Source organism: Trichogramma pretiosum, unplaced genomic scaffold, assembly GCF_000599845.2.
Source record: "Trichogramma pretiosum strain Unisexual culture from Peru unplaced genomic scaffold, Tpre_2.0 scaffold28, whole genome shotgun sequence".
Classification (NCBI taxonomy): domain Eukaryota; kingdom Metazoa; phylum Arthropoda; class Insecta; order Hymenoptera; family Trichogrammatidae; genus Trichogramma; species Trichogramma pretiosum.
The window spans coordinates 1,640,596-1,660,129 of record NW_019641710.1 but is presented as its reverse complement, the minus strand read 5'-3'; the positions used below and the strand labels follow the sequence as shown (position 1 = coordinate 1,660,129).

The window sequence follows — 19,534 nt, the reverse complement described above, 5'->3', positions numbered from 1 at the left end:
GTATGATGCGCAAAGAATGAATGAACTTTGCGAAGTTTATGGTTTTGACAATATGATGACAATCATATGGATTATTGTCTGCTTGTAGTGCTTTTTACTTTAAAAGTAAAGTGAGTGAATAAGCATGCGAAATAAATGTACATGTGCTAACAAGACAATTTACAGTCAAAATCATAAACTTTAAACATAGATATTGAAAGAAAGTTTAACTTGAACATTGATAAACTGCTGTTGTATATGCGATCAGTTCTGAAGGTTTTTGATTTTATATACTATCTTTATAGTTTAAAAAAATAAATGTGCTTTCATGAATTTTTATTTTTAAGTGTTGTAAATGTTATGTATAGTAATTTAAGATAATGTGTATTGTTACTTTATAGTTTTAGTATTAATTCCTTTAAAGTATATAACAACCTTTATTATCACTTATGCATGGTTAATTAAAAGAGTTTTCAACCCATTACAAACAAAACTGATCACTGCAAAAACTTAAGCTTAGATGCTGATATATACATCAAAGATAAGCATGAAAATGAAATATATTAATTGTTCATACCTGACGATCTAAAGGCTCCTGCAATTTTTTCAATCGACGTTCTGCTGTTGATAATTCTGCTTGTTTGGCTACTATGTTATTAGCATTACCAGAATTTGCTTGGCTAGCCAGTTTGGCAAGTTCACTGCGAAGCTTGTCAACATTACTTTGTTCAACTTCCAACATTAATTGTAGAGTCTTTACACGCTCCGCATCTAATTGTCTTCTTTTTTCCAACTGTTGCATAATGATGAAATCAATTATGATATTCTTTTTATTTGTATAAATGCAATAAAAATATTAATATTTACATCAACAGGTTGTGGACCAGTTATTCTTTCTGTACATGTTGGCCCAGTTGAAACTCTGTGTTGTAAAGTTACTGCTGAAGATGGAATAGTATTAGAATTGGTTGATAAGCTAGTTGGGCGGTGATGCTGTGATGAGGAGAAACCAGAAGACATATTGTGTGATTTTTGTTGCACAGTCAAGACTACTTGCACAGATGCTGAATAAAAATTTAAAAATTAACATATATTTTATCAATACAATAACATTCATTAACATTATTCAGTTCTTAAATATTCAAAAGGAAAATATAATAAAAATATTCTCATTGATAATTAATAATTTTTTTTGCAATTCATAATTTTAACAACAAAAAATGTTTGAATTAAAAAAGTAATAGAATATGTTTGAATTGAGTGCTTTAATGAACTAATCAATAACAATCTTGTTATTTTTAAGGAATTCAAATTCAATGAAAATGCCATTAGTAAAATTTTGCGACATAAAAGTATACTCAACTAACATTTGATAAGTTCGACCACTTGTGTATGGGTAGACTGCGTCACATTAACTCCGTTTACCTGAAAAAAATAATTCGATATATTAAAAGATAATTATTAACATTCATAAAAATACATATAAATAAAAACTATTTTAATTTACTTCTTCAAGATTTTGTGAAAAATACTCAGTGCAAATAAAGTATTATTTATGGTATGAGGAAAATATAGATTACATGAAAAATAAATCAAATAATTCTATGTCATTGCAAACTAACAATGAGTGGTTTTATAGATTTATAAGCTCTCAGAGCATAATTTTTGGTCATAATCTTGGAGTAAAATTTTTTGTTATTTTCATGTTACTTATGATTCTTTTTTTAATCAATAATATTTTTTTTTATGTTGCATTTAATAAAAATTATTATGAAATATTTTTATTTTTAATAAAAAAAAAGTAATTATTTCAAAAATACTAATATTTATTGATGTTTATTGAAAGAATATGTAAGACAAGAGCGAATCTTTTGGTATCAACAGAACTGATGTATACTAACTTATTTCATTAATTCTTTCATGATGATCAAATAAAATCTTTTATTCATCATTCTGATACAAATTTATATTCAAATTAATGGATAATAAATGTATTTTTATGTAAAAGAAATTAACATTCAAGTTTTATTCTGAGTAAATTTTGGATCCATAACTTTTTTATCTAATTTAACAAATGCAACCCACCTTGATGATTTTGTCACCTGGGCTTAAGCCAGCTCTTGCTGCTGCACCACCTACGCAAAAAATGTAATTGTTTATTTTGATGATTTTTGAATTTAAAATATAGTTTAATTTTAAATGAGCCAAGATATTTTGAAATGTAATTTATAAAATGTTACAAGTCAGAATTTAATTTACCTTCTTTAACAGATTGAACATAAACTGGATTGTCACCAGAAACTTTCATCCCATATCCAGCTTCATCTTTATAAACAACCAATGTGGCGACTGGAGGTGTTTCGGTGATTCCGCCACCAACGCAATGCAGTGCTATTGTTCCATTCATCCCTTCTACAGGCTATTAAAAGCCTAATAAAATTGTAATACTCCTAACACTGCCTGGTTGGATAACTAGCTTGAAAGATACACAAACAAAAGTTAGTGACCTTGTATATTCTGACTCTTGATACTATGAAAAATGTAAATATCATTCTTTATTCAACTTATAAAATGGAATGGTCGTAGTTAGAAAAAATTCATTGCCAATTTGTACTAGCTAACTTGTCAGATTGAAACCATTTACTCAGATACTAATTTGATACTCAGTTGTATGATAAATGCAAATTAGTAACCAGTTGCATATCTGAAAAATTCCACTTTCAACAGGATGATTCTAATTGTTATCAATGGATGTAATTAAATTTGATTAAATTAATATCTAAAATGAATGTTATTTTAGCTAGTACAATGAGAGAAAAGTCAAGTTTTAGCATGGGAAGCCAAGTGATTCATACATCTCATTTCCATTCATATATAATCAAGTCAAAAGTATATAGAACACTGTCAATGACAGAATTCCAATTTTTGTCATGTAACTGATAGTAATGGATAAATGAGAAATGATTTTGTGACGGGCAAACGTATTCTCATAAGCATTTTGACAACTAATAATAATCATAGGATCAGCAGCAACACCCACGCAGCCTCTCTCGAGTCATAGAGTATAAAATCTCGAGAGTTGTGGCATTCTTTGGGACGTTGACACGCTGACCAACTATAGTTGGATCGAGGAGTACAATACGAGGATTCACTGTGAGCACGTAAAAAGAGGAAAAAACAACATTACATACATAGAGGCTCACCTGCAGCAGGATTTTGCATCATTGCATCGGACTGCATGCACACGACGTGGAATCGGACGTGAGAATCCGCTTTCGCCTCGCGAGTTATTCTTTCTATTCGGAAGCGCGAAGAACGACGACTCCACCTCGACGAGCAGTCGTATTACAAATCCTCATGATCTTTGGTAAAATGTATGTATAAAAGTCGCTCTCTCGAGCTCGTCTCTCTTTCTTTCTCTCACTCTTTCTCGGCTGCTGCCTTTCAGGGTTTATAGGCGCAATGACGAGGCGATCCTCGTCATAACAAAAGGAGAAGCTGTTGCGGATAGCTGGTCGCGGCTGCTGCTGCTGCTGCTGCTTGCTTGCTTGCCTCGCTTTGCTGCTGAAGCGTATATGTATACATATATAGATGTGTGTATACGCGAGAAGTGTACACACACGTACATATATATGTAAGCGAGAGAGCCGAGAGCAGCGAGTCAGTCTCTCTGTGTGCGTTAATGTGTGTATGTGTGTCTATATACGCAAGTAAAGAGCGAGAAAGAGCGACTGCGAGCTGCGAGCCTCCGCCTCTCTTTCTCTTTCTTTTTCGTAAGCTTCTTTTTCCAGGCACGTTATATGTTTTACGTGCACGGGCACAGCACAGCCACAACACACAGACCGAAACACAGAGAGAGACGCAGAGCCGTTGAAGGTATATTAGAGAATTTCGGTGAAAACGGCCAAGACAAGACGTAGACGTCGAGGCTCGGAGATGACTGTGCGCTGCGACGAGATCCGTACGTAGGAGCAGGCAGGCAGGCAGGTTCAGCTCGGCACGAAAGTACAGCAACAACTATTTTTCTATATGTATATGATACGCCCGAACGCACGATGACTATCAGCTCGCCTACATCAGCAGTATATATATAATACACTTTAGTTTATATATATAATACTACATTACACACACACACACACACATCGGCTACATGTACGAATGTATTTACACTATGTACAAGACACACTAGGGCGCACTGACACTTGGCAGCATGTAGTGGAGGCAGGAAGGAGCACAACAATATTTTGACACGTACTTTCGCAATTTTCGTGAATTCACAGGCCGTGACGACGATACTGCAGTACACTCACAACGCACACTGGATGCGTAAACGTATATTATAGACGAAAGAGGTGTACGCGCGAGCGCGCCCGTATGTGCGAGTGTGTGTTACAGTGCAACATGCACGAAAGGCAGCTCCCGAGTCTCGGAGCACAGACACACGGCCGAGGAGAAGCAGAGAAGCACGCACACATGGACACACTTGGTCGGAGTTACGATGCACTGTACGCGGTGTACGAGAGGTAAAAAATGCATTCGGCTGTCATCGACGATGCACTGGCGATACTTTGTATCGTCTTTTGTTTTGCACGACGACACTCGCTTTTTTATGAAATCCAAGTGGTGCAGGCAGGTGTGTGCATCAACAGCCCTACGATTGTTTTGTATACATAAGCATATAAAATATTGGTTGAGCGAGGCACGCGCGCAGGCGAGCAAGAGCTGCCTCGGTCAGTGCAGCAGTCAACAGGCAAGAAGCCGCGAAGAATGCAAGTATATGTATGAGAGCAAGCGAACGACGACGACGAGCAACGAGCGATTCGTAATTGTCGCGCTATATACGCGCTCAGTAGGATAGGTATATAACGGCGCTCCTCGACCTCGCAGTTGTGTATGCCTACTGCTCTCGCTGCTCTGCTGCTTAAACAGCCTGACTTACTATTGCACACACACGTACGCGGTACACGAACACAGCGAGCCGCGGCGGACGAGCAGCAGCTCGCACACGAGAATACAGATACACGTATGTATGTAGGAGTCGCGCGAACTAGTAATCCTAATTCTGAATGCACTTGGACGAGGCGTGGACTCGTTATTTCTTCTTCTGTTGCTTGGGCTCCGCACTCGAGGATTTCTTATACCAAGGCCACTGCGTTTTTATTATTTATTATCTGTCTACTGTCTATGGGTACAGGGCATAAGATGCATTTTTAAAAATCGTGCACATTGTGCAGTGAGCTGCTGCTGCTGCTACGGGCGTCGACTCATTCCGTACGTCGCTATCTGTATATCAGCATCGCGTTCGAAACACTACCACACTGCAAAACTGTAATTTTATTTCTCGGTCTCTGTTTATTAGCGCGATGTGCATAGCATGTGTATACACGACAGCGACTGACTGCCGCGCGCTTAATATACAAACGCATACATGTTACACATGCACGTATTTATAATGCACACACATATATAAATCTGCAGACGTCCACGTCGCATATAAGTACGGACTCGACTTCTAGTCTACGGAGAAGTCGGAGCTGTAATGCGCTCAAATACGCATTACACACATGCAGCAGTCTTAATATGTACACCATGAGACGTTTAATTCTGCTCAACAGCTCGAAATGTAAACAGAGCGAGGTAGGGGCTCTCTATATACTGGCCCGTAGGCTATTGTTATGATTTCCGCTGCCAATTAACGCAGAGAGTCGCCCTTGCTACGCTAAATTTAAGTTTCAAGTTGTCAGAAAAAAAATTAAACTCCTTTTGATAACGTCGTATGTGTGCATACAGAGCTATAGCGCAGACTTGTATACTAGCTATACATTAATCTCTCGTCAGTCGCTGCTGCTGCTGCTTTGCCGTTAGTCGTGTAGCGCAATATATGAATGTGCAGCAGCACTCACAAGCGCAAAAGCCAGGCTCGAGTCTCAAGTCCGCCTATATCATACTTGCGATGCGATTCGCATAATAGTCTCGCGTACAACATTCGATATTTCGTGTCTATAACTAACATACACGCATGCATAGAGCGAGTAAGAGAGAGAGAGAGAGAGAATAGCTGGTCTGTGTGTGCGACTGTGCGTTCATTTGTAGAAAGCGGCAGCATAACTCGAGAGCAAAAGAGAGAGAGAGAGAGAAGAGAAAAGACGACGATCGCGAGTTTGCCTAGTGCTTCCTCCCTCTCCCTCCCTCGCTCGCCCGCACACATATTCGCAATCCACACACATGTTCAGCCTCTCTCTCTCTCTTCTTTGGTTCTCCGCGTGCAGCTACTCGCGGTGTAGGCTCTTGTGCGTGAACGTATCTCGTTCTTTTATCGGCAATCGCTATGCCGTATCTCTGTTGCTGCAGCTGCATATACATATATTATACGCGAGTCCTATCTTTCGAGCGATGAAAATGCCCCGCGCTATATATCGCGTAGAATCCGCGACTCTGCGCTGCTGCGAGTGACGAATCCGCAGTCCGCAGGAGCGATACCGCGTTACCGCGTATAGCACAGTGTGTCTGTGCTATGTGTGTGTGTACATAATAAATGCAATGTATAGGTATGTGTGTTGTGTTGCATGTATCCACTACATACGTACACGAATAGAGTACGTGGGAGGGCGGACGTTGACGCGCGCCAACGCTGCCGGAAGATAAACATTAAGCGAATCGCAGCCGTCGCCATCTTAGCTGGAGCCAGGAGCTCTATACAACAATCCGCACGAGATTTTACCACATCTCGCGAGCGTTAAAGCTCGCTATCCTCGACTCGGTCTATCCTTCCTAATTAATATCGACGCAATGTAGTTTGAAAAAAGTCTCTCGCTGCTCCGGCCTGCTGCCGCTGAACGTTCAAATGCATGCCTTGTGTGTACGACTGGCCGAGCACGCATAAATACGCTGCTGGCTGCACCACCTCTATACTGCAGCAGGCAGCGCGCAACGGCTCGGAACCGCAACTATACACTTATAACTCGCGAGTGAGTCGCGAATCGCGATAAGCGCGCGAGCCTCGAATGCAGCCGCAGCACCTTCCGGAGCTCGCTGTAGTGGTGCGCCTACCTACTACGCGATTTTCGCTCGCACGCGACGCGCTCGTCGGTCCCAAGAACGCGAGCCAACTTAACTCGCTCGAGCCGCATAATGCGCCAAAACTTATGTAAACACGACGAGCGAAAAAAAAAGAAAGCACACCTACACTGGCATACAGGCAGCTGCTCGAGGATCGAATCGGCGTTACCCGAAGCTCTCTATACCTATACCCATACACCGGCAAGTACATAACGGCAGCATCTAAAATTTTATCGCCGCGAGTGCTGCCTTTACGATAACGTTCGCAACTCTGCCTCTCGAAACCATTCTATTGTACACTCTTTTACCTCGGCAACCCGACCACTTTATTTTCATTGTTTATATTAATCTTCCGGTCGTATATTTATAAATAGTGACCGACTGCTAGCTGCGCGCGCGATTCTTCGATGAATGTAAGCCAGGGACTTTTCGGAGCTCGCACGCGTCTAATCAACGACTAATGGCCAATTTTACTCGTTCGAAGCTGTTGCGCTTGAGAACGCGACTAGGATATTTCTTCAACGCGCTCCTGTGAACATTATTTCTTGGAAACATTTCACTCACATTATTCATCGTACGTTAATCATGCTTTGATTTTTTACTTCGATCTGCGCAGCTATTCCATTCATTGATTTTAATGCACGAATGGAGCTTTTTGAGCTTTTTTTCTACTATCGTGACGTTAAATACTCATGCGGGTATTCATGCTTTTCATTATGATAAACGATAAACGATTTCATTTTATTGTTTTTTTTACGCAGTTTTACCTAACGATATTTACCTTTTTGAAATAGTTGCGGCTGTTTTTATGTATACGTGTTTTACATTTTGACATAACCGCCCACGTGTATACGTTGGCAAATTCGCGTGCCTCGAGTACGCCAACGGCTATATAAACATGACGATGAGCGTGTGCAGGACGCAGGTGTGCTCCAACGACAGCTCTCGATCAGGCGCACGACGCAGTTTATCACTGCTGACTGCTCTGCAAATAATGGCGGCTGCTAGACTGGCAATGTTGTGTTTTCGTTCGCTCATACGTTTTTCCGACCGTGAGCTCGTTCGTTGAATCGTCGAATCATCGGATAATCAACCAAGCTTCCTTTTAACGACCGACTGCCACCGATCGCCACGATGGTGAGTATTTTTCCTCTTTACAACTCCAAAGTCCGTTGGTTCTCGACGATCGCTTACATAACCTCCGAAATATGACAGCATTGTGTTATTGGTTCTTTAGGCTTATCGCCAAAGTTTGATTCAAAACACTCCTACGCAGTTCATATTTTTCTCCCTATAGACTTTTAGATGCTTACAGTTTTTTCCATTCGATGGTTTTAACGCGATCTGATCATTTTCCATATGAAAATTTACAATAAGAATTTGTTCATTTACAGTATAATTATTTTATCGAATTCTTTATGGATAAATAAAAGTTGAGCGATTGATTGCATTATTTTTTTAACATTTTAGAGTTCCACTACTGCTTTGGATGACCCAGCTGCCGAAAAAGATGATTCCTCTTCCTTACAAAGTCCAGATGCACTGAAAACTTTTCGTGAAGAATGGAAAAGAGAATTACAATCATCGCCGAAACATGTTCAAAATCAAAAAAGTCAGTCTCACGATTCGGTTCAAAAAGACGAAGATATTCACGAAAAATTGCAAGATCTTTTAGAAGACACTGCAAAAGAAGCTCAAGTACTTTTAGTTTTCATCAACTTTTTATATGGTATTGTTGATATGATTTTTAAAAGCTGTTAATATTTTTTTTTAGGCTAAGAAGTTATTCTTATTAGGAGTCGAACATGAAAGAACTGGAAAACTTTATGAAGCCATACAATTTTATCGTAGAGCAGTACAATTGGTACCAGATATAGAATTTCGCATATATGAATCCACAAAACCTAAACCTAGAGAAGAAATTGAGCCAGAAAAGCAGGTATCTTCTGAAATAATAAAATGTGATAGAAAATCATTGGAAACACAAGATGATAGTAATATTTTTGAAAAATTTTCTAATGACGTTGAAAAAACTGGTCAGGTGTGCCTTTTAAATAATGAACAAGAGGTAATTTCAATTTTATTTTATTTAAAACTTTCATAGCAATTACAAAATTTAATTTTCTCTACAGATGGTTCACATCTCAGCCCTTCCTATAGAAATAATTTTGTACATTTTTCGATGGATTGTTTCTAGAGAACTAGATTTTAGAAGTTTAGAGAAAGTTTCACAAGTTTGCAAGGGTTTTTATGTTTTTTCTAGAGATGTAGAGATATGGAGGATGGCATGCATTAGAGTCTGGGGAGTAAAATGTGGCCACTTTGAACCAGATTACCACTCATGGCGACACATGTATATGCAGCGTCCAAGACTGCAGTACAATGGTTGTTATGTTAGTAAAACAACTTACCTAAGACCTGGGGAAAATAGTTTTCAAGATCAATTTTATAGGCCGTGGCATGTTGTGGAATATTACAGATACTTGAGGTATTAATCATTTGAGTTTGTGCATATAATCAACATATAAATCTTTTTACTCTTTTACTTTATTTCATATTGATTATTTTCCAGATTTTTTCCGGAGGGGAAAGTATTAATGTTAACATCGACTGAAGAACCGCAATCATGTGTGAATTCTTTAAAAAGTCGCAATCCTCGAAATCCTTCTGTGTTAATAGGTCACTATAGACTGCATGAAAATCGAGTAACTCTGGTAATGAAACGACAAGGGACCAAAAATGATTCGAATGTTGTTTACTCAAATCGACGACGTAAACGTAATGAAATAGCACATGATAGTGGTGTACAAACATTTTATTTGGTCAGTAGTGGTTCACTTTTCCGATGTATTAATAAAAGTAAAAACATTAATTTTCCTCTTTGGATTTTTACAGGAATTTGAAATTCAAACTTATCGGAAGCGAGTCAATTTTCAACTTTCGTGGTTGAGTTATTCGATTTATACAAAGTATAAAAATGGCGATGAAATTCCAGCAAAAATGAATCTTGGCGGCAGGTATCCGTCATTCCGATTTGGCCGTGTTAAATGCTACACCCATGATAGCGAATTTCCATTGGAATAGCTTTGAAATTGCGTTCGAGTGTTCGATTTATGCGCTCAAGTGTAAATAAATTCATAGATCAAAGTGTAAATATTTAAAAAGTTCAGTTTATACGCTTGATATAATTTATTTTACTTGTTCTCGATTTATCTTCATATCATATGAGTGTTGAGTGAATTTTTGAAAAATTTACGTAAAGTGCATAGACATCTATATTTGTTATTATTTTTTTGGGATTTTTACATGTGATGTGAAATAAATAATGCCATGAATTTTGGAACGGTGTATATAGTTTATTCGTCTAACAATAATATACAATCTGTTTCGAAACCTTCGAGTGACAGTTTCAAAATAGCACTTCAGTACCTACTACATTAAATGTATCATATTTTTAATTCTAAGTTCGCCAGAATTGCTTGTTTTAACCACCAGCTTATGTATATTATTACTCACTTATTATGATATACTTAATTAGTTATGTTACTCTGTCGAGATTATTTTCTGTTGTCGTATACGTGCTAATTTTCTTGTATAAGTTTGTTATTTTTATTATTGAATTGGAAGTAATGAAAAAATTAGCGTAGACAATCATTATAATAACTAGAAGATTTTCGCTCTATATTGTTTATCAGTTATTGAAGAAAGAAGCAAGAAAACATATTTATCGTAGCGTATTTTAACAAGATATATTGGCGTTCACAAACGCATCACAGCCTTTCTTGTCAAGCATTTATCTGCAATGATTAAATTTATTTTCAAGGATTTTCACATATTTTGGCCGAATCCGAGCATCATAAGAATCATTAGCCAATTGAGAGGTATTTCATTTTTATTTTGTTTTTCACGTTATCATTCAGCTAATATTCATTTTAGAGTTTAATTCGAACTGTTCACAAGATTTCTTTCATCTTGCATAAAAAGTTTTCATGTAAGAAGAGTTTCTGAATTACACGATTGGTTCCACTGTCTATTAAAGACATTTTACTCAAAATGCTGCGTTTAATGAAAAGAAAATGTGTAAAGACGAAGCTAATTTCATTAAAGTATGAAATACGGTGCAAATGAGCGTATAAGTAGTAATTGATTATTATGGCTTAATTAATGAGTGAAAAGTTCTTTTAAAAATTCTTACCATCAGAGTTTTCTATCACCCTTTAAAATGGAAGTAAATTTATTTGAATTGGAATAAAATGCCCTATAGTCTTTTCAATTCATAAGAGTGAATGTAAACAAAAATAATAAATAGTTGCTTATTGTTTATAAACTTGACGCATAGAGAATCTGTTATACTCATCGAATTAATTTTCTTTTTCTCGAAAATCTGACTTTAGATTTTTGAAATAGTCGAAAAAAGCAAAAAACAAAGTTGATGTTTTCTTTTTCGTGTATTTTTTATTTTATTTTTTGCTTGTTTTTTTCACTGCGCAGATTCGATCGACCACCACATATAAGTACACTTATACCTTACGCAATTGTTGTTAATTACCACTATGATCTATTAAGGCATAGAAGGCTACTAGTAAAGACGCTTAACTGATTACAAAGATTTATTCAACATAACTTTTTCTACTTCCGTGCTTTGAAAGCGCCTCGAAGCTTCAATTATTTGTATTGTTTTGAAATCAATCTTATTGATGAGATATCGTAATTTTTCTCCGTCAAAATCTATTTCTTCTACATGTGTACAAGAGATAAAAGGAAAATCGTTGTCAGGATGCGTAATCGAATTTTTCCCTCTCGCACTTTTCTTATAGTTTATTCGCATGAATATTATGGCAGCATATAATTTATATAATGCAGCGGGCAGGAAATCACAGATTTCAAAAGGACAGATAGAGTCGACGTTCCATGTATAAGAGTAAATCGACGAAAAGCAATCGATGCAATGTTAAAATATACATACTATATATTATATACTTAAAATTTTCTTTGATACGCGTGTATTTTATTCTACATTATATGCGGACGTTCAATGATCAGCTACCACATTATAATTTCATTTAAAAGTATATTATAATCTTTGCGTATAAGTGTAGGGGAAAAAAGATTTAATCACCGAGGGCATGCTTTGAATCTAGTCCAGAGTTGGCTCTTTGAAAAATTTACAAATAATTCATCCTTCCTGCAATTTCCATATTTTTTCGAGATTATTTCGTAAAATGATTCCGTTCCTCAGTGGATCGTCGCGCTAAAATCTACCCTGACATGTGTTATTAGATCGCCAAGTAATTTATTTCTAAAATTCATTTTGTAAAATTAACGGAATGTACGTGTAGAAATATTTGACAATTGACTAAGTTGCATATTCATATAATAGAACGACGTTAAAGGCGAAACCAGGCAAACGAAACAATTGTCGAAATACACATTAAAAGCATCGCTTAAGTGTGCTGCAATAAAGATAGAACTTTTTAGTTCAATGTAATTATTACTCGATAATTAATTCAAATAGTTTCGAATGCGCACCGAGTGCGATGCTCCTGAAAAAGTATCAATTTTTTTTATTTTTGTTTTTTTGTGTGTGTTACCGCCTTTGTTTAATTGTCATCAAATTTTCGCGTTTCTTGGCGCGTCTTCGTTATTATTTTGTATGATAATTATTGCATCGCCGTTTGCATGTACATAGTGATTTTATAATCGGTGTATAATTGTAATGTTATGCAATACTCGTACGCGTACGGTTGGAATGGTTGAAGGGCCGAACGAAAACTTCCACGGTGCGTCAGAGACGGCGTCTTGTCAGTGGCCGCCTCGTCGATTCAGAGCTCCGGATGACGCGGGACGAGATCGTCGGGCGAGCCGCTGCCGCTGCAGACCTCGGGCTCGAGCATCCAGGCGAGGTCGTGGAGAGTAGCCGCGTGCATCGAGCAGACGGCCACCACCACCATCACGTGCATGATGTTGTGCGAATTGAACAGCATGTCGAAGCAGCCCGGGATCCATTTTTCCGGCACTCGCATGGCGCCTATCGTGCCCCCGATCACGGCTATCAGATCCTGCCAATTTTTTCACATTTTTCTTTTATATCGATGATTATAGACTTATGAGGTGCGCATTTATGTACAGGTATCAAAGTTGCCAAGATTAATAATTATTTTCGTTGGACAATTATTTTCCCGATCTTGTGATTTAAATATGAATTGGTTTTGAATAGGTTCGTTGAGATTCATTTTTTTTTATTTTCAATAAAAAATGAGAGAAAATTTACCTGAAGAACGACGTGGGTGAAAGCGTCGGGGTGTCCACCACCGACCCCTAGTGACCTTAGCACCAGCACCAGCATGCGCATCATGAAGGGTGGTGAGAAGCACAACCGCCTTTCCCAAGGCGATTTGGCGTTCATTGCCTGAGCAACAAAATAATCAAGACGATTACGCGGTTCGAGAATATTTTTTTGTGAAAATTAAAAATGAGTAAGGAAACGAACTTTATAAAGGCCCCAAATGCTGAGGAAACAGTAGGTGACGATGCACGACAGCCACAGTAGGTCTGGAAGGCAATGGACCGACGCTGCTATCAATGGCAATGCCCCTGTAAACGATCAATCGATTTTTCATATAAATTTAACCAGTTTAATGCAAATTTTCTCTTATTTTTTGCCGATAAAAAAAAATAGAAAGTAAGTATAAATTCATAAAACCGCATCTTCGGCGGATAAAACAGTTACTCGCTTGAACGGCATATAATATATGAAATCACGCAAAAACCAGTTGTGTAACGGGTTACAAACGCTGCAGTGCGACACACAATCCAGTGTGTACGTTACATACATGAGAAAATGAATGTGTGTGTGTGTGTGTGTGTGTGTGTGTGTGTGTGTATTAGCGTACGTCGTAGAAATCTCGGAGCAGACGTCTAACAGGTGGAAGGAGAGTCATTTTTATTGCACACGCCATGCATGAGTCGCTCTCGGCAGTCGATCTGCGCGCAGTCGAACACTACTACGACGACCACGAGTGCGAGCAGAAGTCAATTGATTTCAATACAGGCGCATCGCAGTCTGGATCGATCGATTTTCAGCATGATCGTCGATACTTTGAGCGGCAAACTGAGAGGTTCCAAGGAGGCCTGTAAAGATACCGAAGATGGCCGATTTTACTACTCTTTCAAGGGTATACCCTACGCCGAGCCACCGACTGGACAATTGAGATTTCGAGTGAGTACAAAATCGTACACTCGCGATCGCCGCGTGCGCGATCAAACCATTCTTTTATCTCGAGCTCGCGCTATATTTATCTTTGTAAGCGCAATGTCATCGCAGCGTTTTTTTTCACGAATCATTTAAATAAATGGATCCAATCGACCTTGTGACACTCTTTACTCGATTATTTACTTGAAATAATTCATTTTTTCACTCGGCATGATCTATTAATTTTTTTTTTGTAACTCGATCTTATAAGGATCCCGTAGCGGTGAAGCCATGGAAAGGAGTGAGAGACGCTCTGGCACACGGAGCCAATAGTCCTCAATCGGACTTCATTACGAGCTTGATCGGCGGCAGCGACGACTGCCTCTACTTGAACGTCTACACGTCGGCAAAGTCGATCGGCGATGGGGATGGCTTCGAGTCGCCGCAACGACTTCGGCCGACCATGGTCTGGATTCACGGCGGCGGCTTCATGTTCGGCAGCGGCGACGACACGCTTTACGGGCCCGACTACTTCATGGCCAAGGACATCGTCCTCGTCACTATTAATTACCGTCTGGGAGCTTTGGGTATACATACCGATTTCTACAAACGTATAATTTTGTTCTCGCTATTATCGTATATTATATCGTGAAAATCGGCACAGGATTCTTGAATCTGGAGGACGAACTCGCGCCGGGCAATCAAGGGCTGAAGGACCAGGTGTTGGCTCTCAAGTGGATTCGCGACAACGTCGCCAGCTTCGGAGGAGACCCCGAGAACGTGACGATTTTCGGAGAGAGCGCCGGAGGTGCCTCCGTTCACTATCTCTCGATATCGCCCATGGCGAGAGGTAATTTTATTCGACAGCTGTATGGAGTTGTTGCTTTACACTCGCTCGTAATTCGTAGGTCTATTTCACAAGGTCATCAGCCAAAGCGGCGTAATTTTCAATCCGTGGGCACGCACGCCAGCGAACTCCGCGAGGAAGTGCGTTTACAAGCTCTGCGACAAGCTCGACATCTCGACGCGGGATCACAAAGAGATTCTCGATCAGCTGCGAAGCGTCGACTGTCTCGACATCGTCCGAGCTCAAGAGCAAATCTTGACACCCGAGGTGAGTCGCTGAAACCTTGGCATAATCGTCGCTCGTAACGAATAACGCACGGGCTTACTTTGTATCGCAGGAAAAAGCCTCGTTCTTGTTCCCGTTCGGGCCGGGCATCGACGCCCTGTCGCCGGAGCCGTTCATGGCCCGCGATCCGGTCGAGCTCGCGGCCGCACAAGGTGTACAACTGCCTCTTCTGCTCGGCCACAACACTCGAGAGGGCATACTTTTTCTCCGATGTAAGTGCAGTGTGATTCGTTGAAAAGCGATCCTCTTGGATCGAGCTCATACGAAGCCGACGTTCTTTTCAGACTGTCGCAACATGGACACGTACAACGACGATTTAAAAAAGTATTTGCATCCGCACGCGGTCGAGCTGATGAAGAGCTACGATCTGACCTTGGACGATCTGAAGCAGTTGTACTTCGAGGACGGCCGGATCAGCCAAGCGAATCGCGACAAGTTCCTCGATCTCACCGGCGACTTATACTTCAACGAGGGCATACAGAGACTCGCCAAGGTGCAGGTGAGCGTCGGCTCGGCGCCTACCTATCTCTATCGCTTCTCCTACGACAGCGACGTGTCGGCCCTCAAGGCCATACTCGGCGCCCTGGACATCCGGGGTACGTCGCACGGCGACGAGCTTCAGAAGCTGTTCCGGGCCCGCCTCATGGACACGATGTCTGCCGGGGGGCTGGTCAAGGGCAGCCAGGCCTACAAAGTCATGCAGCGTATGATCGAGATGTGGGTCAACTTTGCCGCGACCGGGTAAGAGTGACGCAGAGACTCGATTCCGTCTATTTCTTGTGCCAACGATCGATCATTTCATAACATTGATTTTTCAACAGGAGGCCGACCCCGGAGCCGAGCGAGCTCGTACCGATTTATTGGCAGCCGGTGAACGACGGCGACGTTCTCCGCTACATGGATATCGGCGCGGGCCTGCGTATGAAGGTCGATTTGAATTTAGAGCAGCGTTTCTTGAGCCGGCGAATTTGCCAACCGAAATTGTAATTTTAACGAGCGTCTTGTCGTGTGCCTCTCTTGTCATCATTGCTTATTTGTAAATATAATGAATGGAAAATTTTACTTGCTCAAGTTTTTCATTTACTTATTCATACATACACGCAGATGTTTATACCTCTTTCAGAGTACTCGTGTTTGTTTATTAACTGTCATATTATTCAAGAAGAATATATGTTATGACGATCGGATCTCTCGCCTCTATGGAAAGGGTAAGGCTGTCGATATTCAAATTCTCTCTGATTTTATCATCTTTCGCCGGACTCGTTACACTCGTAATTGACACGTTTCGCTAATAGCACGAAACAATCGAGATAAATTTTGACGGTTAAAAGAAAGAAAGTAATAGATCGACATGGCTGAAGAATCGTTGAAAGAACCAACCAGGAAAATGACTAAAGTCGAATCCAAAGAGGAAATTGCAGTTACCAAGTACGGTAAAGTGAAAGGAATAAAGAAGACTGCTTTAGATGAATTCGATTTTTACGCGTTCAAAGGGATTCCGTACGCCAGACCCCCCGTGGGAGAACTTCGATTCAAAGTAAGCTTTATTCATACTTATTACCAGAGAATAATCGTTTAGAAATATTTGCGAATAAATTGGATTCCCCGACTAATTGAAAAATTGAATAAATATCCGATGGGCGAGTCCTGTTGCACGTATTTTAATTTACAATTTCTGGCAAAATGAACGCGCGAAAATTGTTCTCCATTTCCACTTTGCGAGTTGAACAATTAATATTTAAAAGTAGCATCTCGTTTGCATTTGAACAGAAGGATTTGCAATTTGAATTGGTTTTTTGCACATCGTTATTCATTGTTTTTACCGAGCAAATAGTCGCGCTGCACTTTACGTAACTGCGCATAATCTTTTATTTTCAAATCATTGAAAATGCTAACGATTCGAAATGAAAACTCCACCAGGATCCGGAATATCCCGAAGCATGGGAGGATGTACTGGACGCGACCATGCACAGGGACGCCTGTGCTCAACCGAATCTCATGACGAAGGCCTTCGAGGGCAGTGAAGATTGTCTGTACCTAAATGTTTACACGAGGCAATACAAGAGCGGCGACGAGCCGGTGGAAGCGAAACCCGTCATGGTTTTCATTCACGGTGGAGCTTTTCTCTTTGGCAGTGGCGACGACACCATCTACGGGGCTGATTATTTATTGAGAAAAGACATCGTCTTGGTGACATTGAATTATAGACTGGGGGTGCTCGGTAAGCCACGCGTATTTTTTTGTCTTGTTTCATCCACTTACAAGATTGTAAAATGCCGATAACTGTGAACAGGCTTCCTCAATCTCGAGGACGAGCTCGCGCCTGGCAATCAGGGACTCAAGGACCTCGTGAAAGCTCTCGAGTGGATTCGCGATAACATCTCCACTTTCGGAGGAAATCCAAAAAACGTGACGATTTTCGGAATAAGCGCCGGCGGCGCCGCTGTACACTTCTTGACACTGTCACCGTTGGCCAACGGTAATTAGCTCGAGGCGAAGCTCGCGAGCGACGCATTAATTCTCGACTAACGATTTCTGTTTCGTCCAGGTCTCTTCCACAAGGCCATAATGCAGAGCGGCTGCGCCTTGAATCCCTGGGCTTACAGGAAGGACGACGCGGCGAGATTCGTCTACAAGCTTTGTGAGATTCTTGGCCACACCGAGCGAGATCACGAGGGTATAATGAGTTTCTTGAGGGGCGTCCCGGCCGAGAACTTGATCCAAGCCCAGGAGAAGCTGATCAGCAAAGAGGAGAAAAAACGTTTCTACTTTCCGTTCGTGCCGGGGGTCGACGCCAAGTCGAGCAATCCCTTCATGCCGATCGACGTCTTCGAAGCCGCCAAAAAGGGCGTCAAGGTACCACTCATCATTGGCTCGGCATCGCGCGAAGGTTTAGTTCTTTTGGAAGGTACGAACCGGCAATTTCAACTTTTTCATTTAACATAGTACATTTAAATTATTATTCATTGCTCTGGAAATTTTTGCAGAAAATCTGTCCTGCTTCAAGTACAATGAAATTGATTACGATCACATGAACGAGCACTTTGACAAATACCTGAATCCAGTTGTTGAAGATTACTTCAAAAACAAGTACAGGATGAACTTGCGAACTTTGAAAAAATGGTACTTCGATGATGCCCTTATTTCGGCGGGAAATCTGGGCAATTTCTTCGACATGGTCGGCGATCTCTACTTCATGGAGGGCATTCACACGGTCGTTGGAATACAAGTTCAAACAAATTCCAAGAATACTTTCATGTACGAGTATGCTTTTGACGAGGGCATGTCGCTGGTGAAGTCGATGTCGACTTATAAAACTAAGGGTGAGAATTGACATTGGCTCATTGCTTACGATCTGAAATTTTGACGAACACGATTGCTCAGGTACATGCCACGGGGACGAGATCGTCAGCCTGTTCCGGACTTACTTGTTGGAGCAGCACGGCGTGCCGGCGCACACGAAGCACTCCAAGCCCTACTCGATCATGGAGAAGATGGTCGACTTGTGGACAAATTTCGCCCGACTAGGGTGAGTATTGAATGGCCAAGGGGAAAAGCGAGATGAAAGAGTAACGTTCGCACGATTGGGTTTACAGCGAGCCCGATCCAGCGACGTCCGACCAGTTGACAAGCCCATGGAGTCCGGTGATGAGCGACAAAATTCTCAGTTACTTGAAAATCGACCGTATTTCACGCGTCAGGAGCGTCATCAATATGGAGCGCAATTATGAGGTCAGCGGCCCGGTCATGGCAGGATATTCGCCCAATCCGGTTGATCTCGATGAATCCGTCGAGGCCGACGCACCCAATCCCATGGATGAACTCATCGTAGCGGATGCAGAGGCCGCGGCATTAGAGGCTGAACAAGCCGAAGCTGCTGCAGCTAACGAAGCTGCCGGAGCTGAGGTAGCTAATGCAGCCGAAGAAGCTGATGCAGTCGAAGGAGCTAATGCAGCTGACGGAGCTAACGCGGCGGCTGACGGAGCCGACGGAGTCGACGGAGCCGGCTCATTTTCAGCCGATGAGTAATTGTACAAATGCACATGAATTTCAAAATACTTGCCTACTCGGCAACTCTTCTGTGAATTGAATATATATTTCTTTTAAATATGTCTTTGGATCTTTTTAAATGTATATGTGTATTTTTTTTACTACCCGAAATATCTTGA

At 40.7% G+C, this 19,534-nt stretch overlaps 4 protein-coding genes across 8 annotated transcripts in view; 2 read left to right on the top strand and 2 right to left on the bottom strand.

Annotated features, from left to right (window-relative positions):
- LOC106659054 (rho guanine nucleotide exchange factor 11) overlaps positions 1–3,551 on the bottom strand; it is a 32,077-nt gene extending 28,526 nt beyond the window's left edge. For 2 of the 5 annotated variants that reach the window (XM_014381347.2, XM_014381349.2), the window contains exons 1-6: positions 3,183–3,551; positions 2,239–2,455; positions 2,065–2,114; positions 1,347–1,404; positions 847–1,043; positions 557–772 (exon numbers count right to left, since the gene is read on the bottom strand). In XM_014381347.2, coding sequence (XP_014236833.1) covers positions 557–772; positions 847–1,043; positions 1,347–1,404; positions 2,065–2,114; positions 2,239–2,386 — 669 coding nt within the window. In that variant the 5' untranslated portion in view covers positions 2,387–2,455; positions 3,183–3,551. Of the gene's footprint in view, positions 1–556; positions 773–846; positions 1,044–1,346; positions 1,405–2,064; positions 2,115–2,238; positions 2,510–3,182 lie in introns of all 5 variants that reach the window. The other 3 variants (XM_014381348.2, XM_023463221.1, XM_014381350.2) reach the window with 3 other exon arrangements.
- A 4,411-nt stretch (positions 3,552–7,962) lies between these two features.
- Positions 7,963–10,389, top strand: LOC106658919 (F-box only protein 9). Its single transcript, XM_014381094.2, has 6 exons — positions 7,963–8,178; positions 8,512–8,739; positions 8,816–9,109; positions 9,174–9,529; positions 9,614–9,863; positions 9,937–10,389. Exons 1-6 carry the CDS (start codon positions 8,176–8,178, stop codon positions 10,123–10,125), a joined length of 1,320 nt encoding a protein of 439 aa, XP_014236580.1. The 5' UTR covers positions 7,963–8,175; the 3' UTR covers positions 10,126–10,389.
- A 2,474-nt stretch (positions 10,390–12,863) lies between these two features.
- LOC106658482 (progestin and adipoQ receptor family member 4) lies at positions 12,864–13,982 on the bottom strand. The gene is made up of 4 exons (XM_023463165.1): positions 13,958–13,982; positions 13,532–13,635; positions 13,313–13,450; positions 12,864–13,100 (listed from the first exon to the last, which is right to left on the bottom strand). The coding sequence occupies exons 1-4, from the start codon at positions 13,980–13,982 to the stop codon at positions 12,864–12,866; spliced, it is 504 nt and encodes a 167-aa protein (XP_023318933.1).
- A 15-nt stretch (positions 13,983–13,997) lies between these two features.
- LOC106658915 lies at positions 13,998–19,495 on the top strand. Its single transcript, XM_014381091.2, has 14 exons — positions 13,998–14,260; positions 14,505–14,820; positions 14,898–15,083; positions 15,142–15,347; positions 15,418–15,577; positions 15,650–16,106; positions 16,187–16,349; positions 16,711–16,902; positions 17,286–17,586; positions 17,659–17,844; positions 17,914–18,273; positions 18,353–18,688; positions 18,750–18,894; positions 18,962–19,495. Exons 1-14 carry the CDS (start codon positions 14,003–14,005, stop codon positions 19,392–19,394), a joined length of 3,699 nt encoding a protein of 1,232 aa, XP_014236577.2. The 5' UTR covers positions 13,998–14,002; the 3' UTR covers positions 19,395–19,495.
- Positions 19,496–19,534: the final 39 nt, after the last annotated feature.